The sequence below is a fragment of the Canis lupus genome, chromosome 1 (genome assembly GCF_048164855.1).
Source record: "Canis lupus baileyi chromosome 1, mCanLup2.hap1, whole genome shotgun sequence".
Lineage (NCBI taxonomy): Eukaryota > Metazoa > Chordata > Mammalia > Carnivora > Canidae > Canis > Canis lupus.
In genome coordinates, this window is record NC_132838.1 from 72,893,378 (window position 1) to 72,915,472 (window position 22,095).

General features: G+C 39.4%; 1 protein-coding gene across 48 annotated transcripts in view; it reads right to left on the reverse strand.

The window, feature by feature from the left end:
* Positions 1–22,095, reverse strand: part of AOPEP (aminopeptidase O (putative)) — a 332,941-nt gene that overhangs the window by 287,377 nt on the left and 23,469 nt on the right. For all 48 annotated transcript variants that reach the window (XR_012035345.1, XR_012035337.1, XR_012035356.1 and 45 more), the window contains exon 2: positions 1,738–2,673. Coding sequence is in view for 21 of the 48 variants with exons in the window: in XM_072835007.1 (XP_072691108.1) it covers positions 1,738–2,534 (797 nt within the window). In the remaining 27 variants the exon portion in view is untranslated. The remainder of the gene's footprint in view (positions 1–1,737; positions 2,674–22,095) is intronic.

Genomic DNA, 22,095 nt, shown 5'->3' on the forward strand with positions numbered 1-22,095 from the left:
TTTACAAGTCTAATCTCTTTCTGTAAAGTGAGCACTGAGAAGAAAGCTATGTTTGAGGCCATTAATAAGCATTTCTTCCAACTACTGTCAATAGATTCTTCTTCCCCATTATTCTAATTCGAAAATGAAGTATCTGGGAGTATTAAAAACTATGATTTCCTAAATTAAGTATTCAGAGACCATATTTTGTTAAATCTTATTAAAAACTCTATCCTTAAAAAAATAATAACACTACCCTTGGGGATCCTTGGGTGGCTTAGCGGTTTGGTGCCTGCCTTCAGCCCAGGGCGTGATTCTAGAGTCCCGGGATCGAGTCCCACATCAGGCTCCCTGCATGGAACCTGCTTCTCCCTCTGCCTGTGTCTCTACCTCTCTATCTGTGTCTCTCATGAATAAATAAAGTCTTTAAAAATTAAAAAAAATTAAAACTCAACCCTTAATAATTTCAAAAAATTTTAAAGATACAATAGGAAGACCTATTTCTTTTCCTCATGGTCTCCCAAGAATATCCAATTAAGTTATTCTATATATAAATCAGTATGCTTTTGTGCTGTTGTAAGTTTGCACCAACCCTGAAATTTCCCAAAGGCTGCCTCAGACTCCAACAGAAATAAGACAAGAAGTGAACTCATTCTGAGTAGGGTGGGAGACCAGAACAGAGATGTAAGATTGGAGGTAAGGAACAGGATAATCAGAGCTCAAAGTTGAAGTGATGCTTAAAAAAAAAATCTAAAAGGTTTTTTTGGGGGGATGGGTTGGGGAAGAGATCTAAGCAATTTCCCAAGCCCACCACTTCAGTCAAAGGAGTCGGAGGCTATAAAAGAAGGTACTCAACACAAGTTCACTAAGATCAGCATTCCTCCAGCTGAGCTGTAGGAATTACTATATTGACTTGCAGTACATTAGCACAAAGAAACAGGTAAAATAATGAGGGATCAATGAAGTTTGATTTTAAAACTCTCAAATTTGAAAAACGCTGAACAATTGTTGGAGGAAGGGCAAGAAGAAAAGAACAAATGGCTGCCTACACACCTCCCAAAATCAATGCCTCATCAATTCTTTCTCTCCACACTAAAAACCAGGAATCTCCTGGTGTTGAGTAGAAGAACCGCAGCCAGAGGAGCAAGTGTGCAGTGTTGGCAGGACTGTCACACTCCTCAGGAACAGGCCCTCCCAGTGTGTGGGGGTCTGTACTCCATGACAAGTGACAAAGCCCAGAGAGGCACGGCTGCCAAGAGACAGGTATAGGAAGAGAAGCACAAAGCAGAGCAGACTTTAATTGGAAGCACTTGGTCAGGCTTCATACTGACCCAGCTTGGCAGCAGTTTATTCCCTCAGGGGGAGTATGAAGGAACTCTGAGAAAGTATTTGCTCAGAGACATGCATCACTCCCATCTACAGCACTAAAGTCGCAGGCAGAGATCCCAACAGAGAGCTAGGCTTGGGATTTAGTCATTAAGCTTACCTTTCAATCTCCTAACTCAGAAATACAGGGGCTTAATAAAGTAATCTTTTCATCCTGACTTAAGGGAAATAATCCTATTAAGAGTTGAACAGACCTGGGAATTTACCTGCTTCACTGTGGGCCTAGGGATTTGAGGCTAGATTGGTTAATACCACAGAATGAAAAGGAGCATCTCTGCCGAGACTCTCCTGTCTAGAGTATCCCTGCAAAGGCTCATCTCCCAGTGAGTGAGATTAATGGGCAGGGGATCGCTGGGTGCCGGGACAACCTACCTGCCACTCTGGTCTGAGGTCCACGTAACTGATCGCCCCTGGGGTTTGGTGCTGTACCATATCCGTATGGCGTGAGGAAAGTCAGTAGCTGTCTGAGCCCCTGTCTTCCTGATCTGTAAGCTCCAAGTGTCAGTGTCAAACAGGAGTTCCCCACAGCCAGGAGCCTGGCTGCAGTGAGCATAATAGTCAAACTGCTCCCTCCAACGATCTGCAGGCAGAGTCACAAGTTCATGTACAATCTGATTCCTGAGCTCCTCAGAAACAAATGTGATCTGGGGAGACCCTGTAAATGTTTCAATACCTGGCACAGCAGCAACATCTACCTCCTCGACCTTGAACACAGATAAATCACAGCAGTCCAACACTAGCAAAAAATCCTCACTCCCATGATTCCCTGTGTCACAGCAGTACTTTGAGCTAGAAATCCCAGAAGCCTGTTCCGGGTTGTCATGGTTACCATCTTTACCAGAAGTATCTTTTTCACCTTTACCACAGATTGCAAAATCATTATATCCTGTTTTGGATGAGGAGGTCCTTGTATCTGTCACAGGACTATGGCAGGGTTCAGGTGTACTGAATCTGCAGGCTTCATTTGACTCTGATCGGCAGGTTTCCTTGGTGGAACCACTCTGTTTCTCAAGTCTATTTCTAGACTCAAAGAAAAGCACTATGGTGCCCTCAAAGATTTGACTTTCGAAATCCACATCTAAATCCAGTACATAGTGCTTCACAAGTATGTGGCTGGTGTTGGCCATGAGAGGCAGGTCATCCCAGGAAGGCTCCAGTTTTACATCCATGGTGTCGGTTGTTGTTCGAGAGCTTTATCACAGTCTCAGGAGGGGCTTCCTATCTGCCTTAATCTTCCAGAATCAGAAATGGCTGCTTATCAAAAAAACACCTGATGTCACAAATTATGATTCCACAACTCTCAGTCCCCTGGCAAAAAAGAAAAACACAATTAGACAAAATTCCAAACAAGACCCTAAGGGTTCCTACAACCACTGTTTCAGCAAACTGACTACCTCCTTAAATAATCCCTCAGTGTGGAAGCAGCTCAGGGCTAGAAGGCAGACTAATCTTTCTGACATCAAAGAAAGCTGCATTATGGGTTTCTAAAAATATTTCAATTACCAATGGAATGAAAGGGGCCTCTACAAAGCCCGAAGAATCTTGCTCTAACTAAAACAGTCCTTGTTTTGGGAAAGAGCAATTGTTATGCAAAAGCGTAACTGAGCATCACTGTGCCTCTTGTTTTAAAGGATATTAAATGCATTACTTCTAATTTTGTGCATCAAAGATAAGTGACTGTTTCTCTACTGTGATTCTAAGTAACAAATATGAATGAAGGCTAAATGGCCTCATACGTTTTATTCTGAGAGTAATAATTTAATATATAAAATGTAACTCCAGGGATTAATGTACTTTTCACATTACGACTGCTCTCATATCAGCACTTCCAGTAAATTACAGGAAAATGAGCCAATTTACCAGGAGTGCATTCTAAGTATTCCTTTGAGATTGTTCATGGAGATTTTTCAAATTTATAGTTAAATACTCGAGGTATATCATTACATCTTAATAGCTGAAAACCCATTAACATTCTGGATAATAGCCTTCTTGTGGCAAACAAAAAGGTCTTCTCATTTGAGAAAAAAAAAAGTATGCAAATATCTATAAAAGGAAAAAGAGAAATTAAAATGTAGGAACAGATGTTGTAATAAAATGCCCAAGTTCTTCATAAAAGTTCTGAATCAAAATGTATTCTTATTTTATAATAGCAATCCAGCTAAAAGAAAACTTATTTGAAATTATTTCAGTCCCTGTTGTTTACCTGATTTCTTTTAGCATATGCTGTTCTTTATTTTTCATTCTTTTACCAAAAATGAAAAGGGGGGGCATAACAACTCTGACAGAGTAGATATATTTAAAATAATTTTTGTATTTCTGAATATCAGGAGGTATTCTTATACCAACTACAAAACAATATCACCTGCTTTCAAGTAAACCTGAGCCCGCTCTTTTTATTGTTTAACTCCTCCTCCCCTCCCCTCAGATTTTATCTGCCTGTCTACTAGACTCTTATTTCCCTTCCTTCTAGAATCTCATTCCATGAATCAAATCTATTGAATTTTCACTTTCTACATCTCCACAGCCTGTTTCCTCAGGAAAATCTTACCTACCCTAAGGGGGAAAAAATCTGGCTTCCTGCAGCCTTCTCTAATCTGTATTCACACTACTTTCCCAGTCATGGAGACCAGACTCCCTTTGCATCTCTGTCCTCCAGCCAAAAGGCCTGCTCAACACTCTGCTCCCTAAAAATGCTCTGACATGAGGTCTCCGTGTTCTTTGGACCAAGACTGGAGTGCACCCATAGCCACGTGCCAAATTCTATTCTCTCTCCACACCGAGTTCAAGTGCAATCACCTCCTGAAATCCGTCTTACTCCCTATCCTTCACCAAACTGCATGTAAGGATATACAGTTTAAATTTAAAAGTAACAGGAATTGAGAGAAATCTAGGATGCAAAGAATATTTTGAGATTACTTTATAAAGAAGCTGGCATTCCCCTTGGTTCTAGAAGACTCAATGGGCAAGGAGGTAAGAAGGCAGAGTATTTTCTTTTCCACATGAAAGCAACTGAACTTGTCATGCAAGAAATAATAACCTTCAATAAAGCTACTGGGTATATCTACATAATAAAACAAAATGGATATTCAAACATCATTCTGCTGGTGTTTGGGGCTGCTAACATGTAGTCTTTTGTTGACTGGGCTCTTTTAAAAAACCTTACTAAAAATAATAATAAAAAAATAAAAATAAATTTAAAAGCCTTACTTAATATTTTTGTAAAAACCTGAATATACACATACACATACACACACACAGACAAGAGGAAAAGCTGAATCCACCAAGACAAAGGTGTGTAAACCATGTCTGAAGAACCATTTAGCTTGTGTAACAATATATATGCAACCATTCATTGTCTAACCCTAATAGATTCTTTCATTTACTTGTGAAAATTAATATGATTTAGGATGAAAATATATTCTACAGAGCAGTTTTCACCACTTTTGTGACTGGTGGCAGACAACATGGCAGCCTTAGAGCTCCATCCACATCCAAGCCTGTTAACATCACCTTGTCACCCTAACTGGCAATAGTTTGCTTCTCTTCAGCGGATTCTTGAGAGGATACTCCCCATAGCTGCAGATCTAAATCTTTTCTTCTTTTAACTTTCCAGTTCCATGCCTGCTGACTCATTCTCAGTTGATTATTTGGCCTCCTACTTTACTGAGATGAAACTCCATCATGGTTCAAGTATCTGCAGTTCTTCACAACTACAGCCTTCTCCCTTCTGATTCAAAGGAAACAATAACCCTTCTCACAAAAGCTAATTCCCTTCCCCTTGAATTCTACCTTCTGGGGTCTGAAAGAGCCAAATGAATAGCACTCTTCTTGCCCATCCACACTGTGAACATACCAAAAAAATAAGGTGAAGATATGGCAGAGGGATATCAAAATATCACCATTATTACTGATGAAGGCTAAACTGGACAATATGATTTAGTGTGGGAGCCAAAGGTACTTGAAAATGGAATCCCAAAATTCAACAGATTTATTCACAGGGTCACAGTAAACACTGGATCAGATCAAGCTCCCAAAGCAGAAGGTACCTTTCCCAGGCAAAAATTAGGGCCTGAAGAAGTAAGGAGAAAAGCCCTCCAAGGTCAAGATGGCTGCCCAAAAGCAAAAAGGAAAAGCTTAAAGGAGCAGAACCTGCTCAATTTCTTCCTTCCACTCCAGCTCCCTTAAGGTAGAAGAAATAAAGTGATCAGCAATGTTAAAGTAATTAAGCTCCTTTCACAACACAGGAAATACCAGAAAGAAGAAAGAGCATTCCCCCAAACACTATCTCCTCCCACTAATTTGCAATCTTGTTGCATTTGACCAAAGAATAAAATAAAATAAAAACCACCAAAAAAAAGTTTCTCTCACCAACATTTTCTTCCTCTCAATGTTTCCATCTTATTCCTAATGTGTCAAACACCCGGAGGGCTGCCATCTTCAAAAAAAAAAACCAAACAAACAAAAAAAACCTCTGCAATATATTCATCAAAGGGTTATGCTGTTAAAGTAACACAATATGTCATTTTTATCTTAAGTAAACCAGGAAAAAAATAAAAACAAAAACATTTAACCATGTTGCCCATGTTAACTAAGTCTTTTTTCTTTGCATTTTGGAGCTGACAAATTCTTTAGGGCTTATTTAGTCCAACTCTCTAGTTTTACAAATGATGACAATGAGGCCCAGAGAGGTAAGGCAATTTGCCAAGGTCACTCATTTCTGATGCTTTTCTCCTTGCTGATTCTTTCCCTTGGAATACTCCTCCTCCAGCTCTTGTGGACATTTCCTTCATATTCTCCAAGTCATAAATCAAATGTCACCTCCTAAGACTGTCTTCTATATTCTCATTCTACCTTCAAGTTGTGTGGACTAGACTCAATTCATATTCTAAAAGCTTTCGGGGAGAAAGCAGAATTTCTAGTCCAGCCCCAGAAGATTCAGATCATGGTTTACCTCCGCATGGTTTCCAACCTAAATATATGTGTAAGTCTGTTATAACTCATTGTTTATTACACCTATTTTCTCCTTGCCTTGGATTCTTAGATGACTTGAATCTCCTTTCTCTGCAAGTATACAACTCTCACTGACGTCAATCAGGGTCATAGTCCCACATTTAGGGAACAACTGAACTAACTGTGGTTGCAAATACGTGGACGTGGCCACCTTGTAAGGCCTCTCTCAGCAAATAATAAACATACTTCTAAGCAGTCTGTTGACTTCAGCACTTTTTGCTATTATTGTGCTCCAATTTAAAATGCCAGCCTGTCTCACTGAAGCATTTTTCCATTCTCTGTCATAAGCCATAACATATAAAATTCCCCCCTTTATCAAGCCCAATGGTTAGTTTCCAGTGGCTAACCACTGCTGCCTCTAAAATAACTGTACTACGTGGTGTGTATTTGAAATGCTAAAATGATTGTCTCAGCAACACCATCAAAGGCTTCAAAAGAATTAGTGTACAGCAATATTGTTCTTAAGAAAGGCAGGAGCAAAAAAAAAAAAAAAAAAAGAAAGGCAGGAGCAGGGGATGGCAGGGGGGATCAAATACTAACCAGAGTTATGGCACAGTGAATAAACTGCCCTGCCACTTTCAATCACCCCAACAGAAATGCAAACATCTACAAATATGTAAAATAGCCTCCGTAGGGCCATTCCAGGTCCCTTCTAAAGAAAATGATCTCATTCTCCTTTCAAGCTACAAAGCCAGGTGTATCTTTTTTTTTTTTTTTCTTAAAGATTTTATTTATTCATTCATGAGAGACAGAGAGAGAGGGGCAGAGACACAGGCAGAAGGAGAAGCAGGCTCCATGCAGGGAGCCCGACATGGGACTCGATCTCGGGACTCCAGAATCACGCCCGGGCCGAAGGCAGGCGCTAAACCGCTGAGCCACCCAGGGATCTCCCAATGGTCATTTTTATAAAGTAGAGATTCCTGAATCATTTTTGTTGTACATGACCACACTGAGCAGAATGCCCTCTACATAGTAGGTGCTCAGTAAATATCTGTGGAATTGACATCTAACATCTGACATCTGACTGACATTAATCATACTGACCAGAAGTCATACTGACTCCATACTGGGAGTTTCTAGTTAGCTACAGAACAGGGATTCTGGTGTGCATAGGTTCTAGTAGAAAGTTATCCTTAGCCAACATCTTCCTTCAATTGGCTCTCATTTTTTTTTTCATCTCATGATCCACCTGTCCCTCTCTATGCCACATCTTTTTTCCTAGTAAGCAACTCAAGGGAAAAGGAGAAATTTTGCATATATGATTACTATATAGTACTAAGCACACTATGAGTAGTCATAAAATATTTAATTCTATAGACTACTTGTTCAGAGGAAGATAGCTTCCTGCTATTCCAAGTGTGTTCATTCTGTAGGATACAGTGATTGCTCTTAATGACAGCTAGCTTACTTGCTGAAAAGTATACTGTTTCTGGGCATTTGAGTGTCTGGGCATACTTCCTTAGACACTCAAATGCATATAATCATAGGAACATAGCTTATTACTATGAAATTCAATAAAACAATTTCAGAATTAGAAGGAATCTTAGAAGTACAAATGTATTATTTTGTATTTAGAAGTGTCACACTGACATATTATTCTGTAACTTATTTAATTTTATTTCTTTAATTCAATGGTTTTAAAAAACAGCCATGTAGACACATAAATCTAGCTCTTTTAACTGCTGATTGTCCCTATGTGAATATTCTACAATTTATCTATACATTTCCCTATTAATATTTAAATTCTTTTCAATTTTCCATTATTACAAACCATGCTGCAATGAACATCCTTATATATGTCTCCTGGTACACTCTGTACAAGTGTTTCCTGGATAAAACACCTAGAAATTTCATTTGGCCTGAGATTGGTATTATCACACCTACTTTTTTTGGTTTGTTTTCTCCTCCTGTATCTTTTCTATCCCTTTATTTTTATTGTTAACTGCTCTGGGTTATTTTGCCTTGGGTATCTTTTTAAAGCAATATTTGGCTGCCTTTAAAAAATATAATTATCATTTTTAATAACTGAAGTTAATTTATGTTTATCATGATTACTGTTCTAGGACCCCTGATCTCTTCTCAGCCAATTTATTTTGTGTTTTCTAGCTACCATGATTTTCTTTGCTACTGATCTTTTTTACTGCTTTTTTTTTTTGCATTTTTCTAGTTGTCTTTTCCCTGTTTCATAAATTATACAATCCATTTCTTTTCTTTAACATGCCTACTTAAAGTCAATCTCTAGTACTCTTCTGAATAATACAAAAATCCTAAATAGTTCTGTCATCGGTTTCCCCTTTTCCACACTCTCTATCAGCTTCCAGATTATTGTTGCCAGTGTCTTAGTACCACATTGTTTTTACAATCCTCATCCAACTTAGAAAAAACAAAGTCAATACTTATTTGTATTTGTTTACCAGCTTCATTTCTCATGACTGATTCATACAATCCATTCCTTCTGTCAGGGTCCAATTTTGTCCCAGTTAACTACTGCTACCTGAAAAATTAACTCAAAACTTTGTGGCTTCAAACAGCAACCATTTGACTATATTCCATGGGTCAGGAATTTGGGTAATACTCAGCTGGGCCATTTTTCTGCCTCTTATGCAGGACTATGGCATTCAGTGGTACTCAGCTAGAAGATGGGCTTATCTGGGGGTTCTGATGACCAGAGTAGCTCACAAAGCCTCAGAATAGTTGGACAGCTTAATGGCAACAAGTGGCCCCCCACAGCAAGTGTCTCAAAGGACCAGCTGAAAGCTAAATGACCTTTTCTGACCTAGCCTCAAAAGTCAACCACAGGGCAGCCCCGGTGGCGCAGTGGTTTGGCGCCGTCTGCAGCCCAGGGTTTGATTCTGGGAACACTGGATCAAGTCCCACGTCAGGTTCCCTGTGTGGAGCCTGCTTCTCCCTCTGCCTGTGCCTCTGCCCCTCTCTCTCTCTGTGTCTCTATGAATGGTTAAATAAAATCTTAAAAAAAAAAAAAAAAGTCAACCACATTCTATTGGTTTCAAAAGAATTGTGTATAGCTAGCTAATCCAGATTCAAAGAGAGGGAATTCAACTTTATGTCTGGATGGAGGAATGACTAGGTCGTACTGGAGAGTAGCTGGTGAGATGGTAGATACCAATTATGGACATTTGGGGAAAATATGATTTCCTTTTTACTTAAGTAGATTTTCTGGCTGATAGTTATTTTCACTTAACACCTTGATTACACTACTGTACTATATTCTGACATCTTTTTTTGCTGATAAGAAGTTTGGTATTAATCTGCATTTCTTTTTTTTTTTTTAAGATTTTATTTATTTATTCATGAGAGACACAGAGAGAGAGAGAGAGAAAGAGGCAGAGACACGGCAGAGGGAGAAGCAGGCTCCATGCAGGGAGCCTGATGTGGGACTCGATCCCAGGTCTCCAGGATCAGGCCCTGGGCTGAAGATGGCACTAAACCACTGAGCCACCCGGGCTGTCCCTAATCTGCATTTCTTGATATGTATCTGTTTTTTTTCCTCTGGTAGCTTTTACAATTTTTCATGATCTTTAATGTTCTATTGTTTCACTCAATGTATGTAAATGTGGACTTATTTTTATTTAGCTTGCTCAAGATTCAGTGTGCTCCTTCAGCCTGAGGAATTTGTTCTATGTATAACTCTGAGGAGACAGCAAATGTCTGTGCCTCTCTACTGCAACAGTGTGATGGAACTGTCTTTCTCCAGTCACGCCTTCATGGCTTCTAGCTCCACACAGATAACTCCGTTTCAGTTCTCCACATGTACCAGGTCTATGATCAGGTACCAATTCCTTGGTAGGTATCAGGGCCCCAAAGCCCACCCAGGGCTCAAACCACCACCACCACCACCACCACCACCACCACACCACCACCACCACCACCCCACCCCAACTCCCCTCTTCCCAGCTAATGAGCCTATTTTCATCCCTCTGTCAGAACCTCTCAGGTCAGGCTCCTATTCATCATCCTGACTTTACATTCCTCCTCCATTTTAGTCAACTAGGATAACTCCTTGGTTGTGAATCTGCGTGTGTATATATGTGTGCGTTTGTGTGTGTTTATAGGTATATGTGTGTGTTGTACTTTATCCAGCATTTCTAAATACTTGAAGTAGGAAGGGGGATTTCCTTGTAATCCAGTTAATCATACTGACCAGAAGCCCACAAATTCTGCTTTACCAATTAAATGGTCCACACACACAAGTCCCCTGGCCTAAGAAGTTTTCATGCAGGACATGCTTTGCTGTATAACTTTATAGGCACTATAGCTACAGATTCCCTTTCATCATCACAGACACCTAGAGAGAGGTTTATAAAGACTGAGGATAAGAATATATGCAAAGAAAGCAGCCAAAATGCAGAGAAAGCTGTACCATATTACTTACTCATTCAAAATATATGTGGAATTCTCTTCTATCCTCTTTATTAACTCTCTCTCTCTCCCTGACCATGACCTCAAGGAAACCTTTACTGACCTCAGTGATTTCTATTATTAGATCTCATAGCACTGTGTACTTCTTGATAGTACAATAGTTTTACATTTTTGTTTGATCATTTAATTAATATTACTCGTCTTAAATGAATGAGAATACCATTTCTAGTTAGAGCAGAGTAGCTTATATCAGACCAATCCTCCTACTGGCAGCACTTATAAATTCTAGGCAACAACAAAAATCTAAAGGCACATGAGAGTGAACAAAAAGCTGACACTTTGGAGAAAGGAATGGCACGGAGTTTCCTGTGTCATGGCTCTTCATCAGAGGGCATGCCCTGGTGGACAAAACGCAGCTACAATTCAGACAAAAACCAGCCACCTTACTGGCTAAAACATCAGTAACTGGAGTTTAGAACTGACTAAGCACCAGGAGGGTAAAGAAAGGAAACCTTAGAAAAGGTATGAGCCCCATATTCTGCATATACTGCCCAATTTCCTAACAAACCCCTGAATGCTGCATGTTAGAGGCAGACCAGATAGTCCCAGTATGACTAAATGTACTGAACTCAGGTATCTGTTGCTGCCCAGTGCAGGGAAGGCAAAGATGGAAGATGGAATTCACCCAAGTTAACTGCCTGCTAATACAAGATTTTCATACTCTCTAGAGGAATATAAATCCAGTTTCTATTAAAGTAGCAATTACAATGCCCAAGATAAAATCCAAAATTATTAGATATAAAGAGAAACAAAAAAATATGATCCATACTTTAAAAAAGGCAATCAGTGGAATCTGACTTCAAAGAACCCAAATATAGAATTAGTAAACAAGGACTTTAAAGCAGCTATTAGTATTATAATTAAGGACATAAATGCTGTAATGAATGAACTAATAATGAAAACTCAGCAGAGAAACAGAAATTGGTAAAAAGAAATAATAATAAAGGAAATTCTAAGAACTGAAAAATACTATATCTGAAATTAAAAATTCACTTAAGTTTAATAGCAAACTAGAAATTATAGAAGAAAAAGTGATCTTGAAAATATTTATATAGCAGTTATACAATCTGAAGAACACAGAGGAAAAAATCTGCATCAATGAACAGAGCCACAGGACCTCTGGGACAAAGGCTTAACTTATGTAGAATTTAAGTCTAAGGACAGATGAATAAGAATGCTGCAGAAAAAAAAAATTGTTAAAAACTAATAACAGTGAGAGCAATCAGCACCCAGATTATGGTTCCTAAATATCATTTTCCAATGAAACGAACCAGGCCTCCTTGGAGAAAGGGCTGATTCTAGGAGTGTGGCAGGAAAAAATGCAAGACAAACCTAGAGCATCATATAGGCCCAAAGAGGAAGAAAGTTTAAAAAAAAAAGGGGGGGGGGGTTTGGGGGTTGGGCATGTAAAAAGGGCACAAGAACTAACTGCAAGAGCTTCCAATGGTCAAAGTGGGAACAATCTGAGCAGGAAGATAATGATGCCACTGAATCAGAACCCAAAGAATAAAATAAATATCTATACCTATTCTGATAAAAACAAATGATTGATAAATGGGGAGGGAGGGTACACCATCCTTAAAGAAGATTCCAAATAATAGAAGTAGATAGCACCTCTTCCAAAAGGTATCGGTAGAGCTTAATTTCCTTCCCTTTGAGTATGAGCTGTACTTAGTGCCTTGCTTCCAAAGAATAGAGAATGGAAGAGAAAAAATACTAAGTTTAGATTAGTGGAATTTGGCAGACATAAACTTAACCACATTATCAAGGCTAGTATCACCAGTGATAAGTCATATTGGTATCATTATCCCTTGATATGATTCGATCAATAAGAAGGGCATTTTACCTCTGTAGTATTCTTCCCCAAATCCACACCCTCAGTCTAGCTTTAGAAAACGTCTGACAGGGGATCCCTGAGTGGCTCAGCAGTTTAGCGCCTGCCTCCAGCTGAGGGCATGATCCTGGAGTCCCAGGATCGAGCCCCACATCAGGCTCCCTGCATGGAGCCTGCTTCTCCCTCTGCCTGTGTCTCTGCCTCTCTCTTTCTCTCTCTCTCTCTCTCTCTCTGTCTCTCATGAATAAATAAATAAAATCTTTTAAAAAAAAGAAAAAGAAAAGAAAACGTCTGACAAACCCACATTGAAGGACATTGTAAAAAATATTTGGCCAGTACTCTTCAAAATTGTCAAGGCAATGAAAAGCAAGTAAAATCTGAAAAACTGTTACGGATTGAAGGAGACTTCGGGGTATGATAAAACATAATGTGGTATTGTGGATCGGATCCTAAAAGAGGGAAAAAAGGAACTAGTGGAAAAATTGTTATTAGTAGCATTGTGCCAATTTATTTCTATAATGTAACAAATGTACCATGATTATGTGACATGGTAACATAAGGAAACCTGAGTCATACGTATATGAGAACTCTATACTAACTGCAAATGTTTTGGTAAATCTAAAAGTACTGCAAAAGAAACCATTTATTTTTAGGATAGTTTCAAATTTTCCAAATTTGGTGAGAGATATAAATCTAAAGATTTAAGAATCTGAGAACAAACCCAAGCAAGATAAGTGCAAAGGAAACCACACCTAGATGCGACATAGTCAAACTGCTAAAAACCAAAAATAAGAAAAAAGTCTTGAGAGTAGCCAGTACAAAATGACATTACAAGCAGGAGGGAAAAGACACAGATGACAGCTGGCCTCTCATCAGAACAACACTTAATTTCTCATCAGAAATAATGGAGGCCCAGAAAATAATGAAATGATATCTTTTAAGTGCTAAATGAATTTGGGGGAGCACATCTGCCTCAAATACATTAGTCCTAAAATATTATTTATTTTAAAATAATTTGCTACAAAGTCCCTATCTTTGTACTTAACAGAACAGCAGCCCATTTCTGCTTAAATTATCCAAATTTCTGAAAGAGAAGGGCATGAACTAATTTCTACTTTATTAAAAATTGGTTATTTTTAGTAAAGCTTATTTACTTTAAATTTTTAATTCTATTTCAAAACAAATACATATTCTAAAAGGTTAACACCCCCTCCAAAATATCTTTCCCTACTCAGTAGAAATTCTCATGAATTGTGGACAAATTGACGTATCAGTAGGTTTTCCACCCAAAGGTTTGATTAATTATTAAACTGGCCCCTCAGAACTTTTCTTTCAGCTCATTTTCATATCTCACCAATTTGATAGAAATGGTTCACCGGTGCTTGAAACAGTAATAAACTGGTAAAGTTGGAGTTATTTTTTAACAGTAGAAATAAATGAATCAGATAATCACCTTTATCTCTGTTACAGTTTTGATCTTTGAGTTTAGGATACGCCAATTTGCCTTCAGTCACTTTATTTGGGTTCTAGCATTTTAACTTTTGCTCATTTCTTTTTATTTTTGTTCTCCTATGAGTAAAAATGCAGTGTTAAAACAACATTAAGCTATGTTTTAACCGAACAAGTACTAGGATATTCAGAGTTTAAATTCCCTCTGGAACCCTAATTCTAACAGTCTGCACCACCTCCCATAAAAATATATGCTACAATAGGGTCTTTCATTGTAAAACTCATACCTGCGAGGCAATATCATTCATCACTGAGTAAATAATGCAAGATAACATACTGAAAAGGGGATTTTGCTTTAGTCCCTTAACTATAAATAAAAATATGTAGCACTTTGCAGGATTACCACATGTGGTATGATCTTAACTTAATACCAATCTTTAAGCCAAACTGTAAATAAGACAAACTGTGGCCTCTGTTCTCAAGTTTTAAATAGTATCTTTTCTTTAAATTTACTGCTTTCATGAAGCATATAAGAGTGACTGCATATAATTTGTGATCATGTAATGAAAGAGCTATTGTGATATGTACTTGTAGGGGAAGAAACACAACAACTGGAGTTAATGTTGTTGCAGGAATTATAGAAAGTACTTGTGATGAAGATCAGCGCAGTGAAGCCAAGTCAGACCCAGAGTCAAAGGCCTTTTCCCAGATAAAGAAAGCAAATCACTGTCAGCTGTGGCTTGATTTATATATTATAACCAGTCAAGGGCAGAGGTGGTGGTGGTGGGGGGGTGCCTAAAATGTGAAAACTGAAAACAAAAACTGATTTTACTCACATCAGTATATGACTACCCTGAATTATGCTTGAACATGATGTGATATGATGGAATTCAGCTTCCTGATGGCAGCTTGTGTTTATTCTGGCTATTCTGATCCCCTCTTAGCATCCAGATGCCATTCCTCTTTGGTGCTTAATGTGTTTATGCTCACATTATCAGCAGGCATTGGGTTGCAAAGATCAGATTGGAAGTGATTTCACTCTATTTTCAAAGAGAAAAGAATTTATTCCTATGATTGCTACTTGCTTGCAAAGTAGAGCTTGTTTCAGTTTTCTAAAGAGTGCCACTTACACTAAATTATAGCAGAGTGATCGCAAAAGGATTCCTAGGAGAATGCATTACAGTTATAGAAAATAGGAAATTTCACTTTTCTACCCCTTTTTCAAGAAGTCATACTTGCCCCAGCAAAGGTATTGGAAAGGTTAATTACATGCCGAACTACAGGTCTGATTCCTCCTTAGAAGATTTGTCTTCATCAACACTGTTTTGTTTCCTGGCACTATCAACAATTAAAGGTTTCATATAAATATCTAAACTTTAAAACTAGAAAACTTATCTGTGTCAAAACCATTAGATGTGTCAACAGAACACAAAGAACTCATCAATCCTAGCAGAGCCTGTTGGGGGTACACTTCTCCAGAACTGACTTTGTCTTCACAGAATCCCTTTATCCTTCCATCTTCCCTCTTATCTCTTTGCCATTTTGTTTAAGGCACAAGACCCACTAACAACTCTCCATTATCCAGAGGCAAATAACTTGATTTGTCAGTTTTATGAAAAACTAAAAACTAGCGAAAACATGTTAGAAATATTTTATCTCGGGATCCCTGGGTGGCGCAGCGGTTTGGCGCCTGCCTTTGGCCTAGGGCACGATCCTGGAGACCCAGGATCGATTCCCACGTCGGGCTCCCGGTACATGGAGCCTGCTTCTCTCTGCCTGTGTCTCTGCCTCTCTTTCTCTCTCTGTGACTATCATAAATAAATAAAAATTAAAAAAAATATATTAAAAAAAAGAAATATTTTATCTCAAAGAAGAAATAATTGATGTTTATTGAGGGCTTACTTATGTATCTGAAACTCTCCAAATCCCTGGCAATGGTTTTTATTCTTACTATCCCCTTTTACAGATTACAGATGAGGAAATGATGCTCAGAGAAGCTAAGTGTACAAGATTACCAAAATTATTTTTTTTAAGATTTTATTTATTTGAGCAAGAGCAAGACCTAGCAGGGAGAGGAAGAGGGAGGGGGAGAAGCAGACTCCCCACTGAGCAGGAAGCCCGCTAGATGCAGGGCTCCATCCCAGGACCCTGAGATATCGAGATCGTGACCTGAGCCAAAGGCAGATGCTTAATTGACTGAGCCACCCAGGCACCCCCCAAGATTACCAAGATTTGAACTCAAGTAGTTGGGACTCCAGAGTGTTCTTAAATGCCCTACTGCATGGCAGTCCTACAGAGTAACCAGAGATGCCACCTCGTAGCAATGTCACATGAAAAACCAACAGGCCCCATCACAGTCAAAAGCAAAGGTGAGGGGGAAACTGAGGGCTGCGTGAAGGACTATGGAGGGAGGATAATCCGGTCAGGATAATTTCTGCCCAGCTTATATTTCATCCTAATACTTAAAAGAGAGAACTCAATGAAAATGAGAAGTTAGTTTGACAGGTAGGAATTTTTTTTTAAGATTTTATTTATTTATTTATTCATGAAAGACAGAGAGAGAGGCAGAGACACTGGCAGAGGGAGAAGGAGACTCCAAGCAGGGAGCCTGATGTGGGACTCGATCCCAGGACCCTGGGATCACACCCTGAGCCAAAGGCAGATGATCAACCACTGAGCCACCCAGGCATCCCAACAGGTAGGAATTTTGAGGCACATTTCAAACTTTACAATTTTTAGAGTAACTAAAACATCATACTTGTATTCTTTTCATGCTTTTAATGAATAATGGTTGTGTTTCTAAATATTAGATATGTTTAATTTTATCTTAAGTCCATTTTTTTATAACAGATTTTTCTTTAAAAAAAAAAAAAAAGATCTGATTTATTTATTCATGAGAGACACAGGCTGAGGAAGAAGCAGGCTCCCTGCAGAGAGCCTGATGGACTCAATCCCAGGACCCCAGGATCATGACCTGAGCCAAAGGCAGATGCTTAACCACTGAGCCACCAGGTGCTCCAAGATTTTTATTCTTCTTTTAACAATGATTAGGGATTATGTGACCCCTCCTCTACTCCCTCCATTACCATATCACTTGGTGCTCATATTTACTGAGTGTTGAGTAAAAAGCTGAATTTCTTAGGCAGAATACATGGTGACAGTTCCAAGCCATTTCATCAATGCACTCACTAGGGCTTCCAAGTCCCTGCTCACTAAACTCAGACCACATCAGTGTTCTACCCCAGTAATGCCCCAAAGTCCATTTTTCTGTTTTGAACCCACAGAGATTTACAGATTCCCACCCATTTCCCTTTCTAACCACCTTCACTCTGCTACCTACCAGTAGTTATCTGGGTCCAGTAACAGCAAAATGTACTTTTCCTTCCTTGGCCCAACAGCTGCTGTTTTAGCTTTTGCCTTTGTTTTGCTATCAAACTTTTCCAACCAAGAGTTCATACCCTCTTGTATTTTATGATCACACATTTCTTTTTTTTTTTTTCAATGATCACACATTTCTTACAACTGTTGAAATCTGGTATCTGACCACACCACTTCACTAAAAGTTTATTTTTAAACATTCATAGTAACTTCCTTCTTGCCATATCTAGCTTGACCTCAGTTCTTTTCCTTGATTCTCTGTAGCATCTGTCACTAATTTCCCATCACCTCTGATGATTCCGGGGAGACTATACTGTGTACACCCACTCTTACATCTCTACCCCAGGCCCTGGACATCCCCCAAAGCTCAGTCCTAGGCCCTCTTCTCACTCTGGAATCTGTCTTTTGTTCACATCTCCCGTATTTGACTAATCTTATGGGAAGGACTCGGTTCCTGATCTCCAGCTCTGACTTTAAGTCCCTGCCACCTGTCTCCAAAGCGATACATCTCAAACTATCTGTGGTGAAGGGCTAGTTATTTTTTCCCCTGTTACAGATCAACACTTTTACAAAACATAATCAAAACAAATCACAAAAAGAAGAAGAAAACATACAAGCCTGATCATTTTATTATTGGATTTAACATAAGCGCAGTAAGAATAAATCATAACAAGGGAAAAAAATCATTAGTTTGTAAAGGATTACTCTCTATTTTCTGTACTTATCTCCTTGGGTACCAACTACAGTGTACGGGCAACACTGGCTGGCAGACTCCTTAGGGATCATGGCTCCGGAGGCTTGCAGGGCATCCGACTGACCCCCTACCATTCCCTAACACATACCAGCTCCCAGACTTCTGTCTGTTAGGGCAGCAACACCTTCCACTGAGTCTAAAAGTTCTGTCCCATCTTGACTCCTCCTACCTTTGTAACTCCACCCAATCAATTATGAGCCTTTAAATTCTATTCCTTCAAATTCTTTCTTTTATCCAGCTCTTCTCTACATTGCCTACAACGACCCCAGTCCAGAAACCAAGACCACATACTTGAACTACGATACAACCACCTTCTAAATGAGTCTCTGTGTGGTGAGCAACTGTCATTACTGCTATTTACAAACATCTCCAGTTCTTCCCTAGTCTCTAACCCTCAAACGTGGAAGGACAGCAATTTCCAGAAGCCTGTGACTGCCTAATATTTAATTGCTAGTACATGACCTTCCAGGGTGCTCTCGAGATAGTGGCTAGGTAGCTATTCTATCAGCCTGGGCGCCTCTGAATGATTGTAAGTAGTCTCCAGTTGAGCTGTGATAGATGTGCAACATAAGCAGGAAACATACCTTTATTTACCTTTTTAAGGCCACAAAGGTTTTAGAGTTGTTACTATGCTAACTTAACCTATCCTGACTGAAACCCTCTGTACAAAGCATCTCCTCTCTCCAAAACCATACTTAGCAAGACTGATTCCTGGAAGCACGAATTTAATGTTCCGTCTCTGCTTAAAACAAAAAACAAAACAAACAAAAGCACTTAGGATGAATCTATTGTTTAAAGAAAAGTGCAAAAGTCAGTAGCATTTAAAACTCTTATGAACGTATTTTTTCAGTCTCCCATTTCCTGACTTTGTCAGGTTCACTTCCAGCCACCCACCAACCCATACACCAAAAAAGGAACACTTCCCCTCTCTCTTTGCTTTAAGGTAAAAATCAATTCCATCCAAACTTTTTCCCACAGTTCTAACAATAGCTAACACTGAATACTTACTAAGTGCTAGGCTTCTAAGCACTTCCTGTGTATTAACTCATTTACTCTTCAAATAATTGTATGAGAGGAATAATACTATTATTAAACTTATTTTACAGATAAAGAAACTAAAACATAGGGATTAAAAAACTTGTTCAAAACGACACAGCAAATAAATAATGAAACCAGATGAAATCAGCAGCCTGTCCTCTTAACCACTGTCCTCTATTGCTTCTAGAACATTCCTATCTCCCCTTTCATTGAATTTCCATTACACTCTAGATCTTTCTGGCACATAATCTTGTGTCCTGAATGACTAGTCAGTATTTAGTATGTTCAGGCTAAACTAAGCTAGACTATAAATTCCTGGAGTGCAGGGAACCACTTTAACATTCTTTGTATCATTCAATAAGAAAATACTGCTTAAAGAACCCTTCTATAGGGCAGCCCGGGTGGCTCAGCAGTTTAGTGCTGCCTTCTGGAGACCTGGGATTGAGTCCCACGTTGGGTTCCCTGCATGGAGCCTGCTTCTCCCTCTGCCTGTGTCTCAGCCTCTCTCTCCCTGTGTTTCTCATGAATAAATAAATAAATAAAATCTTAAAAAAAAAAAAAAAAAACCTTCTATAATAAGCACAGGTCCACTGGACAGGATATCTATGTTTTCTTCTTTATCTGATGATGCTTTGACACCCTGGGGCCTTGATGATCCCAGACAGACAACCTCTACTAATATACAATATAAATTAACCAATCCAGAGCTCATACTCCCAACTACCTCCTTTAATTCTCTAACAGCAAGCCAATATTCTCCCACCCCAATTCCTCCCAGGGCAAGATACCAAGGACTAGGAACCACCCCTTTAGCCCAGGGCCCTCCAAAATCACTCAAAACAAGCCAGGCCTAAGTCTTGCTTACTTTGCCCTGCCTTGTCATCCCCCAGAAATCACAATAAAGGCTCATGCCCACACTTGCTCCTTCTGCCTCCTGACCAACCCTAGTGCTTCCATGAGTCGCCCTGCTGGTGTGCCGCCTCCCTTGGGAACTATAAATAATAAGCTCTACTTTTAAAGGCAGTCTGTCTCCATATCTGTCATCTGATTAAATCGAATCCCAGGTACATATTAAAACAGACTATCATCCCAGCAGGAGGTCCTTGGAAATGCAAACTACCTACTCTGTATCAGGGAGGATCATTATAGATCTTTCTTGATTTTGTCAATCTCTAGTGGTGTTGGAAAGAAGGATTTTCAGGGGGGGATAGGGTAGATAGAATATGGTGAGCTTTGTGTTCAATATAAGGAAGACAGAAGCCCCAGTTGTTTGTTAATGGTCTTTCAATTACAATTTTAGCAGTTACTACCTTAGCACTGAACTGGTTAACTATAATTATAAAAACTCCAAAACTGGGGCACCTGGGTAGCTCAGTGGTTGAGCATCTGCCTTCGGCTCAGGGTGTGATCTTGGGGTCCTGGGATCAAGTCCCACATCAGGCTCCCTGGAGGGATCCTGCTTCTCCCTCTGCCTGTGTCTCTGCCTCTCTCTCTGTCTCTCATGAATAAATGAATAAAATGTTTATAAATAAATAAATATTACAAATCTTTAAATGACCCTGCATTTGTTAGCCTTTTCTATTCTTTTCATAAGGATTAGCAGTAAAATCCTGAATCCCAAAAGGGTCTGAAGATAACCACAGGGGCAACAAGGAAAGTGGAAAGTTAAGGCAAGCAGAGCCAATCTGCAGCCAGTCTCGGGAAAAATAAAATCCCAGGAAAGGAGTGGGTAGAGGCAGTTTCGAGAGAAGAGAAAACCAGGATGAGCCCCTGAAATCTGCCACCAAGAAAAGAGCATGAAGATCCTATCTGGATTTGAGAAGCAGTCTTAGGAACAAAACTCAAGGGGTTTCCTAATAATCTTTCTCCTGGACAAAACTAACCAACATGAATAAATGCTTAATAGACACTTGTTGAATGGATACCTCAATCATATAAAATTGAACATACTTTTATGACACTCATGAAAATTTAGGTATAGTCCATTTTGTCATCCTATTAAACCTTTTGTGTCCTTTACTATATCTCTCTTGAGACAAATATACTGCTTTTCTCCTATAGCGTAAGACGGTATAATTTTTCAGTCTCTGATGTTCCAGTGTTTCTATGGAGTATCAGCACATTCAGCCATGAACTCCTGAAAAATGCCAGAGAAACTCCCATTCCACAAACACTCCACATTTCAGAAGTTCCAGGAACAAAGTGTGGAAGAGATCCAGACTACAGCCGGCCAGGAAAATGCCATTCACCCCAAACTTCCCTGGAAAGTGCTGGTCCCAAGCAAGCATTATGAATCTAGAATGCCTTGGAGAAAGCAGGGAGACCAGTCTTGAAAGCTCTTTGGAGATTCAGTCAATTCAGAACTCCTCTGGACAATTCAGAAATCTTTGAGAAAGCACTTGACCTTTATATACCAGTAAGAACAACAATTAACCACTGCTTCTAACATTTATTGGGTGTTTGCTAAAACAGGCAAAGCAGATTAAGTACGTTTCATTTACTCCACCCTATCCAGTGAAGTAGGTCTACCATCTCTATTTTACAGATGAGTAAATTAAAGCCCAGCGAGGTTAAGAAACTTCCCTAAGTTCATAGTTATTAGATGGCAGAACTGAAATTTAGATTCCTATGGTCTGGCTCCAGACCTTAGACTCAGCACTACAATTTACTGCCTCAAGTACAGTCCAAGCCTAGATCAAAAATGCCCATTTAAAGCACAGCAAAGGGGATCCCTGGATGGCTCAGCAGTTGGGTGCCTGCCGATCCACCCAGGGCGTGATCCTGGAGTCCTGGGGTCAAGTCCCACATTGGGCTTCCTGCATGGAGC